This window comes from Mus caroli, unplaced genomic scaffold (assembly GCF_978045245.1).
Source record: "Mus caroli unplaced genomic scaffold, Mus_caroli_1 scaffold_10, whole genome shotgun sequence".
Classification (NCBI taxonomy): domain Eukaryota; kingdom Metazoa; phylum Chordata; class Mammalia; order Rodentia; family Muridae; genus Mus; species Mus caroli.
In genome coordinates, this window is record NW_028227265.1 from 59,880,939 (window position 1) to 59,898,582 (window position 17,644).

Consider the following 17,644-nt stretch of genomic DNA (forward strand, 5'->3'; position numbering starts at 1 on the left):
GGCCAGTTAGGTCCACATATTGGCAGGGCTGCAGGGTTGCAAAGGATCTGAACCATCACCTATCTGCCCTCAGTATTCCCTTTGAAGGCCATGTAGGGAGATCTAATGCAGAGTCAAAATTGACAGTGCTTTGCACAGGCACCGAGGAGGGTGGGCTCCTGCCACTGCAGTCTGAGGCAGGCATGCATACACATCATAGATAGCACCATTGTGTGCTCAGAGCATGTCATGGTGATGGTGCTGGCAGAGCTGTGCTGCTGCTACGTGCTGAAGTACAGTTCACTTCACAGTGAACTGGCTGTGCTCTCCTGCGTTTTATATACAATACTTGGCTCTTTTTTCTTTAATTATAGAATTTTGGATTCAGTTATCAGTTAAAGGGAAGGGAAGAGAGGGAAGAAGTTTCGTGGGTGACCCTAGGCTCCAATAATGGAGGAAGACATCAACGATGATGTCCAGACAATGAACATCCCCAGAAGGGGACGCTGGTACACCCGCCTGTGGCATTCATGTCTGGGCCTTAGATGCATGCATCCTCAGAAAAAGAAAAAATTTCCCCTTTACTTGATTGGCTATGATCCTATAGGTCCATTACAACGAGCGGCCAGTGTGGGAGACCTGGATATGACCGAGAAGCTAATCCAATCCAGTCAACATCATGTGGATGAATCTGATAGGAGGAACAGGTAATGGGGCTTGAAATTGGTGAGGGGGGGGGGCATGCACAGAGGTGGGTGGGATCTGTCAGGTATACTCAGAGATAAACAGGGAGAAAAATCAACTTTCAGGGCCACATCCTAATGGAGGAGAGATGGCATGCTTAGGTTCATTTTCACTGGGGTCCCCTGCATTGTCTACCTGTTTAATGCTCTTAGGCATATGAGACCTGCATACCCTGGAACACCAGCTCCTAGGCCTTAATCAAACTACATCATTTTATTTTTATGTTACACTAAAACTTTGAAGACACTCATGCACAGCAACACACACACACACACACACATACACACACACACACACACACACACACACAGAGGTTTTGTCTATGTGCATTTTCGATGCACCATGTGTGACCGAATCAGGTACTTGGTCCCCTGGAATTGGAGCTATACACAGTTGTGAACTGCCATGTGGGTGCTAGCAATCAAAGCTGAGTGCTCTAGAAAACATACCTAGAGCTGTTAACTGCCAAGCCACCTGTCTAGATTTGTCTCAATATATAGACCATTGACACTAATATACAGCACTGAAAAATTTATCATAAGATAAATCGTCAACTGGAATGGAAAAAATCACTATGAAATCTTAGATCAATATGACCCATTTTTGCAAATGGATCAAAGACATTTTGAAATGGAACAATGACACAGTCCCCTGCCACCACCAACCCCGCTTCTCATCATATGTACATGTTATTTGTGCATTGATACACATGTGAAGGGAATGACATTGGCTTCCTCTTCCTTTTCTGTGTCTGACACATGTGGAACTGAGTGTGGGGTGATCAGAGAAATCGCCACTTGACAGTTCTCTTCTGCAACATTGTGAGTTCTGGGGACGGAACTCTGGCCATCAGGGCCCCTGGTGGGTTCCACCCAATGGTCCCTCAGTTTTAGAGACATGTTCACTCACCCAAATCCCATGGTATATTTGATTTGCTCTCTTGGAGCACACTGATTCTCAGACTTGCAGGCAAGTAAGGTTTGGGGATCCCCTTATCTCCACATCTTCTCTCAGGTTTTCAGGGCAAGTGTTTTACCAATTGAGTTTTACCAACCATCCCAGTCCCTCATTCTTATTTCCTATTTTTAGGTCGTACTAGGTTATGAAGGGGAATCAATGACACAACTGTAGATTTTCTGTAGTCCACAAGCTTTTTGAACATTTTGTAGTTCAAAGAGACTTTAAGTTGGAACTTCATATAAATAATAGATGAATAAATTATAAATTATAGTTTAAGATATTCTTTTGCTTAATGAATGTTTTCTGTAAAAACACTGAGTTGTCCAATTGTAGTTTTTCATTCTGTCAGCCCATTCATTCCCCACACATATCTTAGATACTACTGTGTAGAATACACATTCTGCTATCTCTCTAGATCTTTCAAGTCTTATACCATTACGTTTCTCTGCCCAGTCAAGCTTCCTTACATTCTATAAATTTAAATGTTAAATGAACTGACGCATGCTCATTGGAACCCTAGTTTCATTGTGCTTCTAACATTTTGAATATCAAGCATGGGAGCTAGGATGACATAGGTTATCACCTTGTAGGGATATTGACCCAATTTTGGTGTGAGTCCAGGAGCACATTGACCATTTTATGGCAAAGCATGACGTCCTGCTTTGCTACCATTTAGTGCCTGGATTACCATGGATACTGTATCTATTACCTAAGGAGTAGGTTGTGCTCCCGCTGCTACCAGGTATGGAAACAATACTCGTGGGCATAAAAAAATGAAATGTAGAAATGAAAAAAAAAAAAAAAACCAACCAACCAAACAAAGAATTGATGGCTGAGGTCTTAGAGTTTTGTTTGTTGTTAAGAATTTCCATAGGTACAAGTGATCTGTATCATTGCCATTTACCTGTGGACTGTGCCATATTTTTTTCAATGTAAGGCACAATGGGTTTCATGATAACCCTTTATTTTGTAGAGAAACAAAGTTAAAATATTGGCAATTATAGGTATAAAATAATAGAAATGATGAATGACATTCCAATGTTAGAGAGGCTAAAATGTGAATGAGAAGGGACAGTGAGCCCAGTGTCACTGCCACTATTTAGGATGAGTTAGGAGGATTATCATGCTCAAGACTTGGTTGGTGAAAAGAGTCATTTTTAAAGAACTGTAAACTTCTTTGAATAGAAAAGTTTGATATGTGTACGGTTGATAGAATCCTGTTTTACCTTCACTGAAATGTTGTGTTTGTTATAACAAGGAAGAGAAATCATTATCATGATGAGCAAATGCTGAACTCTCAGGAGCTGTAAATGCTTGTAATGTTCTAGCAGAGTTCTTGCCCATCCCAACTGAAGCCTCACAGCAGCCCCGGGTAAGATAACAGCTCTGCTTAATCTCCATTCTTTGGATCGGGACATGGAGTCATGGAGCTCATAGAAATCCCAAGTAGTCACAAGTGAGTACCAGATCTTAGAGTAGGATTTGAATTCATGCTGAGATCAACTTACTGGGAACTTTTCTATGATTCTTTGTACAGGGATGAAGGTCGAGAGAACACCTGCCTTATGCGGGGACAGCCATGCACTATATCCCTAGCCCAGTAAATGAACATTTGCGTTGCCATAAATAAATAAGGGAATTCCAGTTATTTTCTTACATCAGAAGAAAATTGGCTTCATAGTATGTGGTGCTTAAAGGAGATGGGGCTTTTATTTCGCATTCTGAAATGTCCCTATTTGTCCTTTCCATTTGCAGGACTTCCCTGCACTATGCATGTGCCCACAACCATCCAGACGTGGTGACCTTATTATTACAAAATAATTCCAGCATTAACATCCGGGATGATGAAGGCTGCACAGCCTTGATTAAGGTAGCTATTGGCCATCTGTTTTGATATGAACTTGACTAGAGGTTGTCCTTGTTTGGTTTCTGTTACTGTGATAAAACACTGACCAAAAACAACTCAGGAAAGGAAATGGTCATTTGGCTTACATTTATACATCACAGTTCATTCTCAAGCGGAACCAGGGCAGGAGCTCCAATCAGGAACTGGGGTGGGGGTGGGGGGGGGAGAACTAAACTGGAACTAAACTGGAGTTCACAGGAGAATGCAGCTTTTCCGTGGCTTTTACCAAGGCTTGCTCAGGTGTTTGTTGTTGTTGTTGTTGTTTTGTTTTTTAACAAAACTGAGGCCTTTGTCCCAGGCATGCCCCAACTCCTAAAACCTGGACTTTCCTACTTCGATCTAAAAAAAAAAATAGTTCACATAATTGCCCAGAGGCCAGACTGATAGAGGTATTTCCTCAAGTGAGAAACTTTCTAGATGTGTTAAGCCTGTGTTACACTGGCAAAAAACAAACAAACAAACAAACAAACAAAACCAACCAACAAACAAAAACCTAACCAAACAACTAATCTCTGCACTGCAGCAACCAAACAGCCCAGCCCTGAATCCTTAGCATATCTAGGTGTGTTGGCAGAACCCTTAAATTCTACCACTGGGAAAGAGATGTGGAGGGGAGATTATAAAGTTAGGCAAGCAAGCCTGGGGGTTCTTCAAAGACCTTGTGTCTAAAGAGGGTGATAATATGCAGAACTGAAACTCTATGTTTTATTTAAGGGAAACGATTCAGTGCAATGGTAGAAACATCTCTCTTGACTTCCTTGAATTTAAGATGTATTTCTTTGTACAATTTTACAGGCTATCCAACGAGACAATGTGGATTGTGCTTCTGTATTGCTTACCCACAATGCGAATCCAAATCTGATGGATTTCAGTGGGAACGCAGCTTTACATCATGCTATATGCAGGGGTAACTTAAGGATTGTAAAAATGCTCCTTGAGCACAACGTAGACATCGAAGCAAAAACAGAGGTAAAGATCACTCAACTTCATTCCCAGGGCACCTCTAGCAGTGACACGCACATCTATTTTCTACACGCAGAAGCTCAGCATTCTCACTGAATCTCTTCAGAGGAACCCTTTTATTTTCTCCAAATGTGTTTTTTCATATTTTTTGGTAGTTCATTCAAAAAAACACAGCATAGTGTATTTTGTCTCAGAATTGGCCTTGATTTTAAAATTCAAAAATAAAGGATTTAGGACCATCCAAACATCACATATACACAGACAATAAAAATAAATTCATTTCAAGTTAAGTAATTGTAGAAGAAATAGAAATGTGTTGCTGCAAAGAAGGTACTGATACGTGTTTGGCTCAGGATGAGGGTAGCCTGAAAAATGAGAGAGGTAACAGGAAATTAAGAAATTTGATCATTGGAGAAAATATGACAAAAATCTTATTTAAGTTTTAAAAAGTTTTGGTGTCCAGCTTGTGAGATAATTCTTAGTTTAGAAAAGAAATATATTTGAAACACAGGTTGAGAAACTCTGCCTCAGACCCCTCTTGAGCACACTCCTTCAACAGGGGCATAGCAAAGTGTACTCTGTATTTCAGGGCAGTGGCAATGGAGGCCCCACTCCAAGGAGCTAAGAAGATTGGAATCCTTGAGTGTTTGGGGAGAGTTCTGGAAGGGAGTGGTGTTATAGGCAGTGATGGACAGGGAAAAGGTGTGTCAAAGAGAAAAAGACAGCTGTGTGTGGGAAAGTGCAGCAGGTGTTGTAGGATGAATGATCCCTTGTGACTCTTTTCAGTGTGTATTTATCTTCACAAAATCTGTGATGAACAGATTGTTGAGAGACAAGTAGTTTTGTAAAATGTAATGTTTTTTTCCTTTATAGTATGGCTTGACACCGTTGCAACTAGCAAATTTTGAACAGAAACCTGAAATGGTAGAATTTTTAGCAGCAAAGTGTGCAAAAAGGTACAGTTTCTTCCTTTCTTCAATCCTAGTGCTGCTCTTGAGGGTGACAATTGCTTAAGCCAGGAGTATTAAAATGATAGAGAGATTGCAAGAAACTCAGTGGCACATAGTTAGGAAGCTGAGCACACATGAAGGGGGACCTGGAAAAGAGACAGTTTCACCACAACAAAGAACAGCATGCACCAGGGATCACTGCCTAGTTCAGTAGTTCACCTCATGAGCCATCCACCAAGCCAAAGGATGACCAAGATCAGTTGCTGCTCCACTGCCATTGTATTTTTGCTTTTGAAAGTGCTTGCCACTGAATGAAGAGCCATAGGTGTCATTGGCAAGTGTTCTAGCATGGATAAACACCCACAGTCCCTAAGCCTGAAAACTTATAACCTGTGACCCCAAAGATGACAGCATAAGCCATTTCTTTAGAATTATACCATACATAATCACAGGTACAAAACAGTGTTTCCAAATGATGTTTGAGTTTTGAAATGTCCAAGTCAGCAGAAAACTACCTTTCACTGGGAGATGTTCTTAAACTGTCATAGCACAGGTACCCAGCAACTGTGGTGATTCCACAGTTCAAGACATTTCTCTTCCACATTTCAGATGGAGCTTTCAAAGTGGATATATAAGTAGTTCATTTCTTTCCGCTGAGTCTAGTACTTTATTTAGCATTATAAATCTTGTACTGAATTCTGTGAATATGTATCTCTTACAATGCAACATGCTTTTTCCATATGGAATACATCTGTTTATGCTGAAATTTTCTGTTTAGTAGACATGTATACCTGTTGCTTATGTTGAGCCATTATTTCCAAATAACAGTTCTTTCTGTGATTTAAGACACATTTCAAAACTTTAATGATTTACGTAAAAATTTAATTTTATTTTTTTCTTATTCATGTTTACATCTAGCTCACTGACCCCCTCCTGGTCACCCAGTCCCACAGTCTCTCCCTGCCCCTCCTCCACTTCACCTCTGAGCAGTTTAGGACTCACTGTATGTCCAAAACCTGGCACTTCGTCTCTCTCTGAGGACAGAAAAAGCAGCTCAGCTAGAAGAATATTTCTGAGGTAGGATGAACAGCTTTTTTTGATACCCGCATCCCAGTTGATTGGGACCCATATGAAGACCTAGCTTCCCCTTCTCTACATAAGTGCTCGGAGATGTCCGGCCAACCCATGTTTGTTCTTTGGGTCATTGTTCCATCTCTGAGTGCCCTGAGGGTTCAGGTTATTTGATTCTGGTGGTTGGTCGTCCTCTGGAGTTCCTATCTCCTTCAGGCCTGGAATCCTTCCTCTTAGACTTCTATAAGTGTCTACAGCCAAACCACCCTCAGCATGCCCAATCTTGTCTTTAATTCTTTTTAATGTGTGTGTGTATGTGTGTGTGTGTGTGTGTGTGTGTGTGTGGGCGCGTACATGCACTTTTGTTTCTGTTTTAATTAAGAGCTAACTATTCCTCATATTTTCTCTTGAGAAAAGGTGGGAGGAGAGCAGTGAGCAATCATAGTCAATTGCTGAAAAGTGAATTCAACATTTTCTCTAGTCCTGTTGGCCCATGCATTGCATCCCAGAACTTGGGAAGTAGGACATAAACAGATTTCTGTGAGTTAAGGCCAAGATGCTCCATAGAGCAGTTTTCAGACCAGCATGAATATATAGTGAGACCTGATTCAAAAAAATATTGTTTGTAAACATCTAAAGCAAGATACAGAAGGGACAAAAATATAAAGTACTTAAAACACTTACTAAATGTTTTTCTTATGAATAGCACAATAATGCTAACTTTAAAATCTATGTCACAGCACGAGATCATCAGCCAAGAGAACTAAAGTGAAACATGTGAGGTTCAAGAAAGGTAAGGTTTCTATAGTGAATATAAATATGGTATATAGTAACCAGTCCTATTACTCTAAATAAGAGTAGAGATTTAGCTCCTTTTCCACTGAGTCCAGACAAGGCAGCTCAACGAGCAGAAAGGAATCCAAATGCAGACAACAGTGTGAAGCAGTCCTCCCTTCAGTTTATAGAGAACCCACATGAAGACCAAGCTGCACATCTGCTACATATGGGGAGGGGGGTCTATGTGCAGCCCATGCAGGCTCTTTGATCGGTGGTTCAATCTCTGTAAGCCCTCACGGGCCCAGGTTAGTTGATTCTGTAGGTTTTCTTGTGGTTTCCCTGACCCCTCAATCACACTGTTCTCCTTTGAGTTCAACGTCCTTCCCCAACTCCTCCACAAGACTCTCCAAACTCCCCTTGATATTTGTCTGTGGTTATGTACATTTGTTTCCATCCTCTGCTGGATGAAGCCTCTCAGCTGAGTTATCCTAGGCTCCTGTCTACAAGCATAGCAGAACATGATTAATGGTGTCAAAGACTGGCTCTCTCCCACAGTGTGGGTCTCAAGTTGGGCCAGTTATTGGGTGGTGATTCCCTTAATCTCTGTTCCATTTTAATCCCTGAATATCTTGTAGATAGGATAAATTTTGGTTTGATGTTTTTGTGAGGGCATTGGCATTCCCCTCCTTCCACTGGAAGTCCATCCTGGTTACAGGAGATGACTGCTTAGGGCTCCATATCACCTGCTGCAGGTTGACTCACCCCTATAGATTCCTAAGAGCGCCCACTGTCCCTGGTCTTTGTTTCATCACAGAGGTGCCTCCCCTCAGGTATCTCTTCTCCCTGATACCACCCTACTCTTGCTCCCCACCTTAGTTCCCCTCTCCATCTCCCACAAATTTCCCTCCCTAAATCAAATCCTGATGTCTATTTTATTTTCCCTTCTGAGTGAGAATCAAGCATTTTCCTTTGGGTCCTCATTTTTTAGCTTCTTTAAGTCTGTGGATCTTAGCATGATTATTCTGTACTATATGTCTGAAAAAGTACTCACTTCTAAGTGAGTACATACCATGCCTGTGTTTGAAATATCAAATCTCACCCCTTTGCCTGCAAATTTCATGGATTCCTCGTTTTATACAGTGGAATGATATTTCACTGTGTAGGTGAAATATCATTCACACCACATTTTCTTCATCTATTTTTCAGTTAAAGTCCATCTCGGTTGTTTTCTGTTTCTGGCTATGACAAATAAAGGTTTTATTAACAGAGTTGAGCAACAGTCCTTGAGATGGTATGGTGGAACATCTTTTGGGTATATGCCCACGAGTGGTAAAGCTGTGTCTTGAGGTAGAACTATTCCCAATTTTCAGAAAACAAAAACAACAACAAAACCTGCCAAATTACTTTTCAAAAGGGGTTGTAAACATGTGCCCTCCCATCAGCAATGGAAGAGTGTTCCCCTTGCCCAATATTCTTGCCAGCTTGTGCTGTTACTCGAGGTTTTGATTTTAGCCATTCTGACTGGTGTAAGATGGATTCTTCAAGTCCTTCTGATTTTCATTTCACTGAGGACTGAAGACTTTGAACATTTAGTTGTTTCTCAACCTTCTGAGATTCCTCTGTTGAGAATTCTCTGTTTAGCTCTTTACCCCATTTTTAAATTGGTTTATGAGTTCCTAACTTCTTGTGTTCTTTATATATTTTGGACTTTAGTTCTCTGTCAAGTGTATGGTTGGTGGGTATCTTTTCCCAATATGTAGGCTTCCATTTTTTCCTATTGACAATGTCCTTTGTCTTGCAGAAGTTTTTCAGTTTCATGAGTAGTCCCTATGTTTCAATTATTGATCTTAGAGACTGAGACATTGGTGTTCTGTTCAGGAAATTGTCTACTGTAACAATGTATCAAGGATATTTCCCACCTACTCTCCTAGTAAATTTAGTGTATCTGGTTTAGTGGTCTAGAGGTCTTTGGTGCATCTGAACCCAAGTTTTGTGCTGGGTGAGAAATATGCATCTATTTGCATTCATCCTCATGTAGATGTCCAGTTAGACCTGCAACATTTGTTAAAGATTTTTTTTTTCTTTCTTCCATTGTATGACTTTTATGTCAAAATCAAGTGTTGGTGGGTGTGTGAACTTATTTCTGGGTCTTCGATTTGATTCCACTGATCAACTTGTTCGTTTCCATAGTTATACCATGCAGTTTTATTCTGATTGCTCTGTGGTACGGCTTGAGATCAGGGATGATGATACATCCAGGAATTATTTCATTATATATAGTTATCTTGCATTTTTTGTTTTTGATAGGAAGCTAAGAATTACTCTTTCATATTCTGTAAGTAATTGTGTTGGAATTTTGATGGGAAATGTATTGAATCTGAAGATGGTTTTGGTAAAATGGCCATTTTCACCATGTTAATCTGTCTATCCATGAGCACAGGAGATCTTTCCATCTTCAGATGTTTTCTTCAACTTCTTTTTCAGGGAATTGAAGTTTTTGGTAGACATGTCTTTTAGTAGGTTGGTTAGAGTTATACTGAGATATTTTAGAATATCTATGGCTATTGTGAAGAGTTTTGTTTCTTGTCCCTTTTATCTTTTGTATAAAGGAGGGCTACTGATTTCTTTTGGTCAATTTTTTTATACAGCCATTTGCTGTAGGGGTTTATCACCTTTTGTGTAGGCATTCTTTGGTATATTGTTTGAGGTCTCTTATGTATGTGGGCAGCCTTGTTTAGTCTCTTAAGATTCCATTTAAGTTGTTGGCTATTGGCTTGTCATATATTACCTTTATTTTGGTTGTATGTGCGAATTTTATCACTGAAATCTCCAAGACTTTCAACATGAAGGGGTGTTTGAATTTATCAAAGGTTTTTTTCAGCATGCAATGTGACAAACATGTGAATTTTGTCCCAAACCCCCACCCCTGCCACCTGCAGATATCCACTCATTCTCATGGCCATCAGGTCATCTCCCCCGTGTCTCCCTACATCTGATACTGAAACACCCCATTTCCCTGATCATCCCCACTCCCACCTAGTTCTCTCCTTCCATTTTGCTCCTATGACTATTTTATTCTCTGTTCTAAGTCAAGTTCAAACAACCTTGTTTGGTCCTTACCTCTTGTTTATCTCCTTTTGGTCTGTGGAGTATGGTATGGTTATCCTCTACTTTATTACTAATATCCATCTATAAATGAGTACAAACCATCCATGTTTTCGGTGTCTGGGTTACTTCATTCAGGATGATATTCTCAAGTTCTATCCACCTGCCTTCAAAATTCATTATGTCTTTACTATTAATAGGTGAATAGAATTTCATTGTATACACATACCACATTCTCTTTTGCCATTTTTAAAGAATAATTATTATTTTTAAAATTCTATGTGCACATGTGACCCGAGAGCCAGAGGAAGGCATTCAGCTAGAGTTGGAGTTGGAGTTTTAGAGACAGTACTGAGAACTGAACTGCAGTCCTCTGGTAGAGCACTGGGCGTGCTTAACTGCTGAACTGTGTCTCAGGACTATAATTCTTATTTTTTTAATTTAATCTAATTGTTTTCACTTATTCACTTTATTTTTTGAATGTACTTATTTATTTTCTTTATTTGCATTTCAAATTTTATCCCCTTTCCTCATTTCCCCTCCACCACCCCTACCACCACCACCACCACCCCAATTCCATCCCTCCTGCCCCTGCCCACTAACCCATGGACTCCTGCTTCCGTGTTCTAGCATTCCCCTACACTGGGTCCCATCACAAAACCAAAGGCCTCTCCTCTCCTTGATGTCCCACAAGTCCAACCTCTGCTATATATGCGGCTGGAGCCATGAGTCCCACCACGTGTACTCTTTGGTTGGTGGTTTAGTCCCTGGGAGCTCTGGAGTTACTGGTTGGTTCATATTATTGTTCCTCCTATGGAGCTGCAAACCCCTTCAGCTCCTTGTGTCCTTTCTCTAGCTCCTCCATTGGAGACCCTGTGCTCAGTCCAATGGTTGGTTGTGTGCATTCACCTCTGTATTTGTCAGGCACTGGCATAGCCTCTCAAGAGACGGCTCTATTAGGCTCCTGTCAGCAAGCACTTGTTGGCATCCACAATAGTGTCTGGGTTTGGTAACTGCGTATGGGATGGATCCCCGGGGGGATGGGGGGGGGGACAGTCACTGGATGGCTTTTCCTTCAATTTCTGCTCCAAACATTGTCTCTGTATCTCCTCCCATGGGTATTTTGACCCCCTTTCTAAGAAGAACCGAAGTAGTCTTCATTCTGTGGTCTTCATTCTTCTTGAGCTTCATGTATTCTGTGAATTGTAGTTTGGGTATTCTGAACTTCTGTGGTAATATCCACTTATCAGTGAGTAAATAGCATGTGTGTTCTTTTGTGATTGGGTTACCTCACTGAGGATAATATTTACTAGTTCCATTAATTTGCCTAAGAACTTCATGAATTCACCGTTTTTAATAGCTGAGTAGTACTCCATTGTGTAAATGTACCACATTTTCTATATCCATTTCTCTTTTGAAGGACATCTGGGTTCTTTCCAGCTTCTGACTATTATAAATAAGGCTTCTATGGGCGTAATGGAGCATGTGTCCTTATTACCTGTTGGAGCATCTTCTGGGTATATACACAGGAGTGATATTGCTGAGTCCTCTGATTAGTACTATGTCCAATTTTCTGAGGAATCACCAAACTGATTTCCAAGTGGGTGTACCAGCTTGCAATCCCACCAGCAATGGTGGAATGTTTCTCTTTCTTCACATCCTCAGCAACATCTGCTCTCACCTGAGTTTCTGATCTTAGCCATTCTGAATGGTTCTCACGAGTCTAACATCTTGAGTTCTTAGTATACATTGGATACTAGCCCTCTATCAGATGTAGAATTAGTAAAGATCTTTTCCCAATTTGTTGAGTGCTGTTTTGTCCTATTGACAGTGTCTTTTGCCTTACAGAAGCTTAGCAATTTTATGAGGTCCCATTTGACAAGTCTCGATCTTACAGCACAAGCCATTGCTGTTCTATTCAGGAATTTTTTTCCCCCTGTGCCCATATCTTCGAAGCTTTTCCGCACTTTCTCCTCTATAAGTTTCAGTGGCTCTGGTTTTATGTGGAGTTCCTTGATCCACTTAGATTTGAGGAGATAAGGAGATAAGAATGGATCAATTTGCATTCTTCTACATGATAACAGCCAGTTGTGCCAGCACCATTTGTTGAAAATGCTGTCTTTTCACCATTGCATACACTAGCAAGATTTTGCTGAAAGGACCCAAATATAGCTGTCTCTTGTGAGACGATGCCGGGGCCTAGCAAACACAGGAGTGGATGTTCACAGTCAGCTATTGGATGCATCACAGGGCTCCCAATGGAGAAGCTAGAGAAAGTACCCAAGGAGCTAAAGGGATCTGCAACCCTATTGTTGGAAAAACAGGATGTACTAAAGAGAACCCCGGAGCTCTTGTCTCTAGCTGCATATGTATCGAAAGATGGCCTAGTCGGCCATCACTGGAAAGAGAGGCCCATTGGAATTGCAAACTTTATATGCCCCAATATAGGGGAATGCCAGGGCCAAAAGAATGGGAATGGGTGGGTAGGGAAGTGGGGGGCGCTATGGGGGACTTTTGGGATAGCATTGGAAATGTAACTGAGGAAAATATGTAATAAAAATATTAAAAATCAAAAAAAAAAAAAGAAAATGCTGTCTTTTTTCCACTGGATGGTTTTAGCTCCCTTGTCAAAGATCAAGTGACCATAGTTGTGTGGATTCATTTCTGGGGCTTCAATTCTATTCCATTGGTCTTCCTGTCTTTTGCTATACCAGTACCATGCAGTTTTTATCACAATTGCTCTGTAGTACAGCTTTAGGTCAGGCGTGGTGATTCCAACAGCGATTCTTTTGTCATTGAGAAGAGTTTTTGCTATCCTAGGTTTTTTGTTATTCCAGATGAATTTGCAAATTGCCCTTTCTAACTCAGCCAAGAATTCATTTGGAATTTTGATGGGGATTGCATTGAATCTGTAAATTGCTTTTGGCAGGATAGCCATTTTGACAATATTAATCCTGCCAATGAGCATGGGAGATTTCTCCATCTTCTGGAATTTTTCATCCTTTGAAGGACTGGATTTATGGAAACATATTCTGTAAATGTGGTTTTGTCATGGAATACCTTGGTTTCTCTGTCTATGGAAATTGAGATTTTTACTGGGTGTTGTACCCTGGGCTGGCATTTGTGTTCTCTTGGGGTCTATATGACATAAGCCCAGGATCTTGTGGCTTTCATATTCTTTGGCGAGAAGTCTGCTGTAATTCTGATAGGTATGCCCTTATATATTACTTGACCATTTTCCCTTACTGCTTCTAATATTCTTTCTTTGTTTTATGCATTTGGTGTTTTGATTATTTTGTGCCAGGAGGAATTTCTTTTCTGGTCCAATCTAGTTGGTGTTCTGTAGGCTTCTTATATGTCCATGTTCATCTCTTTCTTTTGGTTAGGGAAGTTTTCTCCTATAGTTTTGTTGAAGATATTTACTGGCCCTTTAAATTGGGAATCTTCACTCTCTTCTATACCTATTATCTTTAGGTGTGGTCTTATCATTTTTTTTCCTGGGTTTCCTGGGTGATTTGGCTTAGGAGGTTTTTTTTTTTTTTTTTTTTTTTTTTTTTTTTTTTTTTTGCATTATGCATTGTCTTTGACTGTTGTGTTAATGTTTTCTATGGTATCTTCTGCACCTGAGATTCTCTCTTCTATCTTGTGGATTTTGTTGGTGATGCTTGCATCTATAACTCCTGACCTTTTTCCTAGGTTCTCTATCTCCAGAGCTGTCTCCGATTGTGATTTCTTTTTTGTTTCTACTTCTATTTTTGGATCCTGGGTGGTTTTGTTCAATTCCTTCGCCTGTTTGGTTGTTTCCATGTAATTATTTAAGGGAATTTTGTATTTTCTCTTTAAGTTCTTTTACCTGTTTTCCTGTGTTCTCTTGTATTTCTTTAAGGGACTTATTTATTTCCTCGTGAATGTCCTCTATCAGCATCATGAGATGTGATTTTCAATCCAAATATTGCTTTTCTAGTGTTTTGGGGTATCCAGGACTTGCTCTAGTGTGAGAACTGGATCTTGATGATGCCATTTAGCCTTGTTTCTGTTGGTTAGGTTCTTGGTCTTGCCTTTGCCATCTGGTTTACTAGGGTGTTAGTTGGTCTTGCTGTCTCTGGGTTGAGCTTGTTCCTCCTGTGGGCCTGTAAGCCTGTCAGCACTTCTGGGAGACCAGCTCACCCTGGCAGGGCCCATGCACAGAGGGCTGTGGAACAGCCCCAGCTCCTGGGTGCAGATGGAAGGCAGGAAGGACCCTGTCTCCTGTGCATTGCTAGCTGTGTTCTCCCCCCCACCCCGTCCCCATTAGCACCTTTAAAGTAGGATTTAAGTTGTAAATGTGAGGGCCCTTTAATTTGGGGATTCAGAATTGAGAAGTCATCTTGGTGTGTTTTTCTTTGATGAGTATGAAATATCCTTCCCTGTCTCTTTTGATTCATTTTGGTTGAAAGTCTGTTTTATTTAGATATTACAACTGCTCCTTAGCTTTCATCCTGAGTACCTTTTCTTGGGAAAACTTTTTACAGTCCTTCATTCTTAGGTAATGTCTATGTATGTTTGCCAAGGTATGTTTCTTGCATGCAGCAGAATGACAGATGCTGATTCCACATCCAGTCTGTCAGCTTAAATCTTTTTATTGGGGGAGATGAGTTTACTGGTGTTGAGAGATATCAATAACCAATGATTGTTAATTCCTGTCATTTGATGTTTGTGGAGAACACCAATCAATTTGGTGTTTTGTAAGCTTTTTCTACGTTGATAGGCATTCTTTCTTTAGTTTGGGTGAATTTTCTCCTATGATTTTGTTGCAAATATTCCCTTGTCCTTGGAGCTGCTACTCTCTTCACTGTTGTTCATTCCCATTATTCATAGAAGGATTTTTCAGAGTGTCACAGATTACCTGAATACTTTGAGTCAGAAATTGTTTTAGGTTTAACATTTTCTTTTGTTATATCATCTATGCCTGAGATCATCTCTTCCATTATTTTTGTTCTGTTGGCTGTGCTTCTGTCCCTGTTGTCCTTCTTAGGTTTTCCATCCCCAAGGTTCCCTGAGTTTTTATTTTCTTTACTGTTTCTTTTACCATTTGCAGGTATTGAATTGTTTTATTCATTTTCTTGACCTGTTTGATTCTATTTCCCTGTATATTTAAGGGATTTATTAATTTCCCCCTTTAAAGTCCTCTATCATCTTCATAAGACTGGATTTAAAGACATTTTATTGTGCTTTGCTTGTGTTAGGATATCCAGAGCTTGCTATACTAGAATACCTGGGCTCTAGATGTGTCATATTGATTTAGTTCTCCTTGATTGTTCTTATGCTGGCCTTTAGCCAACTGGTTATCCCTGGGAGTTTCTGTCACAGGAGTCCTGAGGTGGGCTGCCTTTGCCTGGACAGTGTATGTCTCCAGGAAACTGGGCAGAGCATTGGATGTTCCTGGAGCAGCAAGCCTGTTTAATTTGGGTTTAATTGTAGCCAAAGAATGGCACTCAGGGGAGAACAGCTTGCAGCTCAGCTCTGGGTTTTACTCTTTTTAGGGGTGGGGTTGAGACACGGTCTCCTAAATATAGCTCTGTTTGTCCAGGGAGTCACAGTTTCTCCATCTGCTTTTGCCTCCTAAGTGTTGAGATTCAAATTGTGTGCCACCAGACTCAATTTCTAAATCTTTCCAGAACCATTAGCCTAGAGTTAAAAGGAATCACAAGAAGTTATTTTTGAAGCAGTTGTTTATTTTGGTCAGGATTGTGCTCTCTATCAGTCTGAGAGAGTTCATTTAGGATCATCACAAATGTGTGTTTGTATTTATTTTTTGGCATTAATGTTTGATAAATTATTGTCATCTTCAATTTGAAATATACAGGGAATGAATAGTTTTATGCAAAGTAATTAGCTAAAAGTGAATATTTACTCTTGAATAGTCTCTAGATTAGTCTCATAGAAATTGATACTAACAATGAGTCTGATCGTTTTCATATGTAATATTTTTCTATAGTTGTAATAAAACATATTTTGTTTTTCTTTTCAGAAGTCTTATATTTTAAAGAGGAAAGGCCTTTGTCCTGGTAAGGTTTAACAATTTATTAATGGTAGGTCAATTCAAAGATAAGAAGCAAATTCTTGTTGGGAGTACTTTTAGTCCTGTGTCGTACAAGTTCCACAATATTATGAATATATCTTTTAGCTTGGAAACTTGCTCAGTGTAGTTCATAGGAACATGAACACTATATTCACCCACCATTTGCAAGAATCAACTCTGCAGTTTGGAAAAAGAGCCTGCTGGGATTAGCTATGCACATGGATTTTCATCTAAGATTCATTGGCTTTTCAAAGCCTTACTGACTTCAATTTGTGAACTAAGACCCACACTAGTAGCTATCATTTCAGGCATTTCTCTTGTCTGAGAGTTTACATAATTCGGGATGCTTCTCAGTTGTCAGTCATCACTACAGGATGCCAACAAATTTCTTTCCTCTTCTGACAGAGCATTACATGTACAGGACATTTTTGTCAGGGGTAGCATCTTTCAGAGCTGTTGGAAGACACCCATGTCTTCCAGAATGCTCTATCCATCCATCAATGATCTGTTCACATGATCTGTTTTCCACAGTAACGAATCCTTTGACTCTCAGTAGATTATCTGAATGACAGTGTAACTAATAGTTATCTTTCTACAAAGGGGGCTTTTATCTGCCGCATCAGTTGGACATGACCATAGAGGTAAAGGCCCATTCACTCCAGTCCAGGATGCTAGGTTAGACACTAGCTTGATAGAAAACTAAAAGTTGTATTTCAAGCTAATTCTGTGCTCATTAGGATTCATTACTTCCAGAAGACAGGACAACTATATTGTCCTCTTTATTTGTGCTATGTATCAAAAAACATTTTCTAAACATTATTAAATAGCTTACTGAATCCAAAGGTAATGTTGAAAGTGAAGATTCAAAATTTTTCAGTACTTAAAGCTCTTCGGAGACTCCTTAAAAAATATACATGTTGACTTCTATTGGAATTCCAAACAGTTCCACAGTAAAACTGCAAGTGTCAACTAAATTTTATTGTTCCTTGCTCTTGTTACTATCTTATTATGTTTCTAGAAATGCTTGTTTGGCATAGAAACAAGCAGACTGTGATATCAGGATAGAGTCATGCATGAGATAAGAAGGGGCAGCTTGAACATTATGAAAGCTGTGGTGGGTTGTTTAGA

General features: G+C 40.0%; 1 protein-coding gene across 2 annotated transcripts in view; it reads left to right on the forward strand.

Moving 5' to 3' along the window:
• The first annotated feature begins 429 nt into the window (after nt 1-429).
• LOC147002394 (uncharacterized) overlaps nt 430-17,644 on the forward strand; it is a 35,249-nt gene continuing 18,034 nt past the window's right edge. For both annotated transcript variants that reach the window (XM_085843908.1, XM_085843909.1), the window contains exons 1-7: nt 430-686; nt 3,439-3,553; nt 4,385-4,558; nt 5,426-5,508; nt 6,421-6,579; nt 7,314-7,366; nt 16,466-16,502. In XM_085843908.1, coding sequence (XP_085700034.1) covers nt 430-686; nt 3,439-3,553; nt 4,385-4,558; nt 5,426-5,508; nt 6,421-6,579; nt 7,314-7,366; nt 16,466-16,502 — 878 coding nt within the window. The remainder of the gene's footprint in view (nt 687-3,438; nt 3,554-4,384; nt 4,559-5,425; nt 5,509-6,420; nt 6,580-7,313; nt 7,367-16,465; nt 16,503-17,644) is intronic.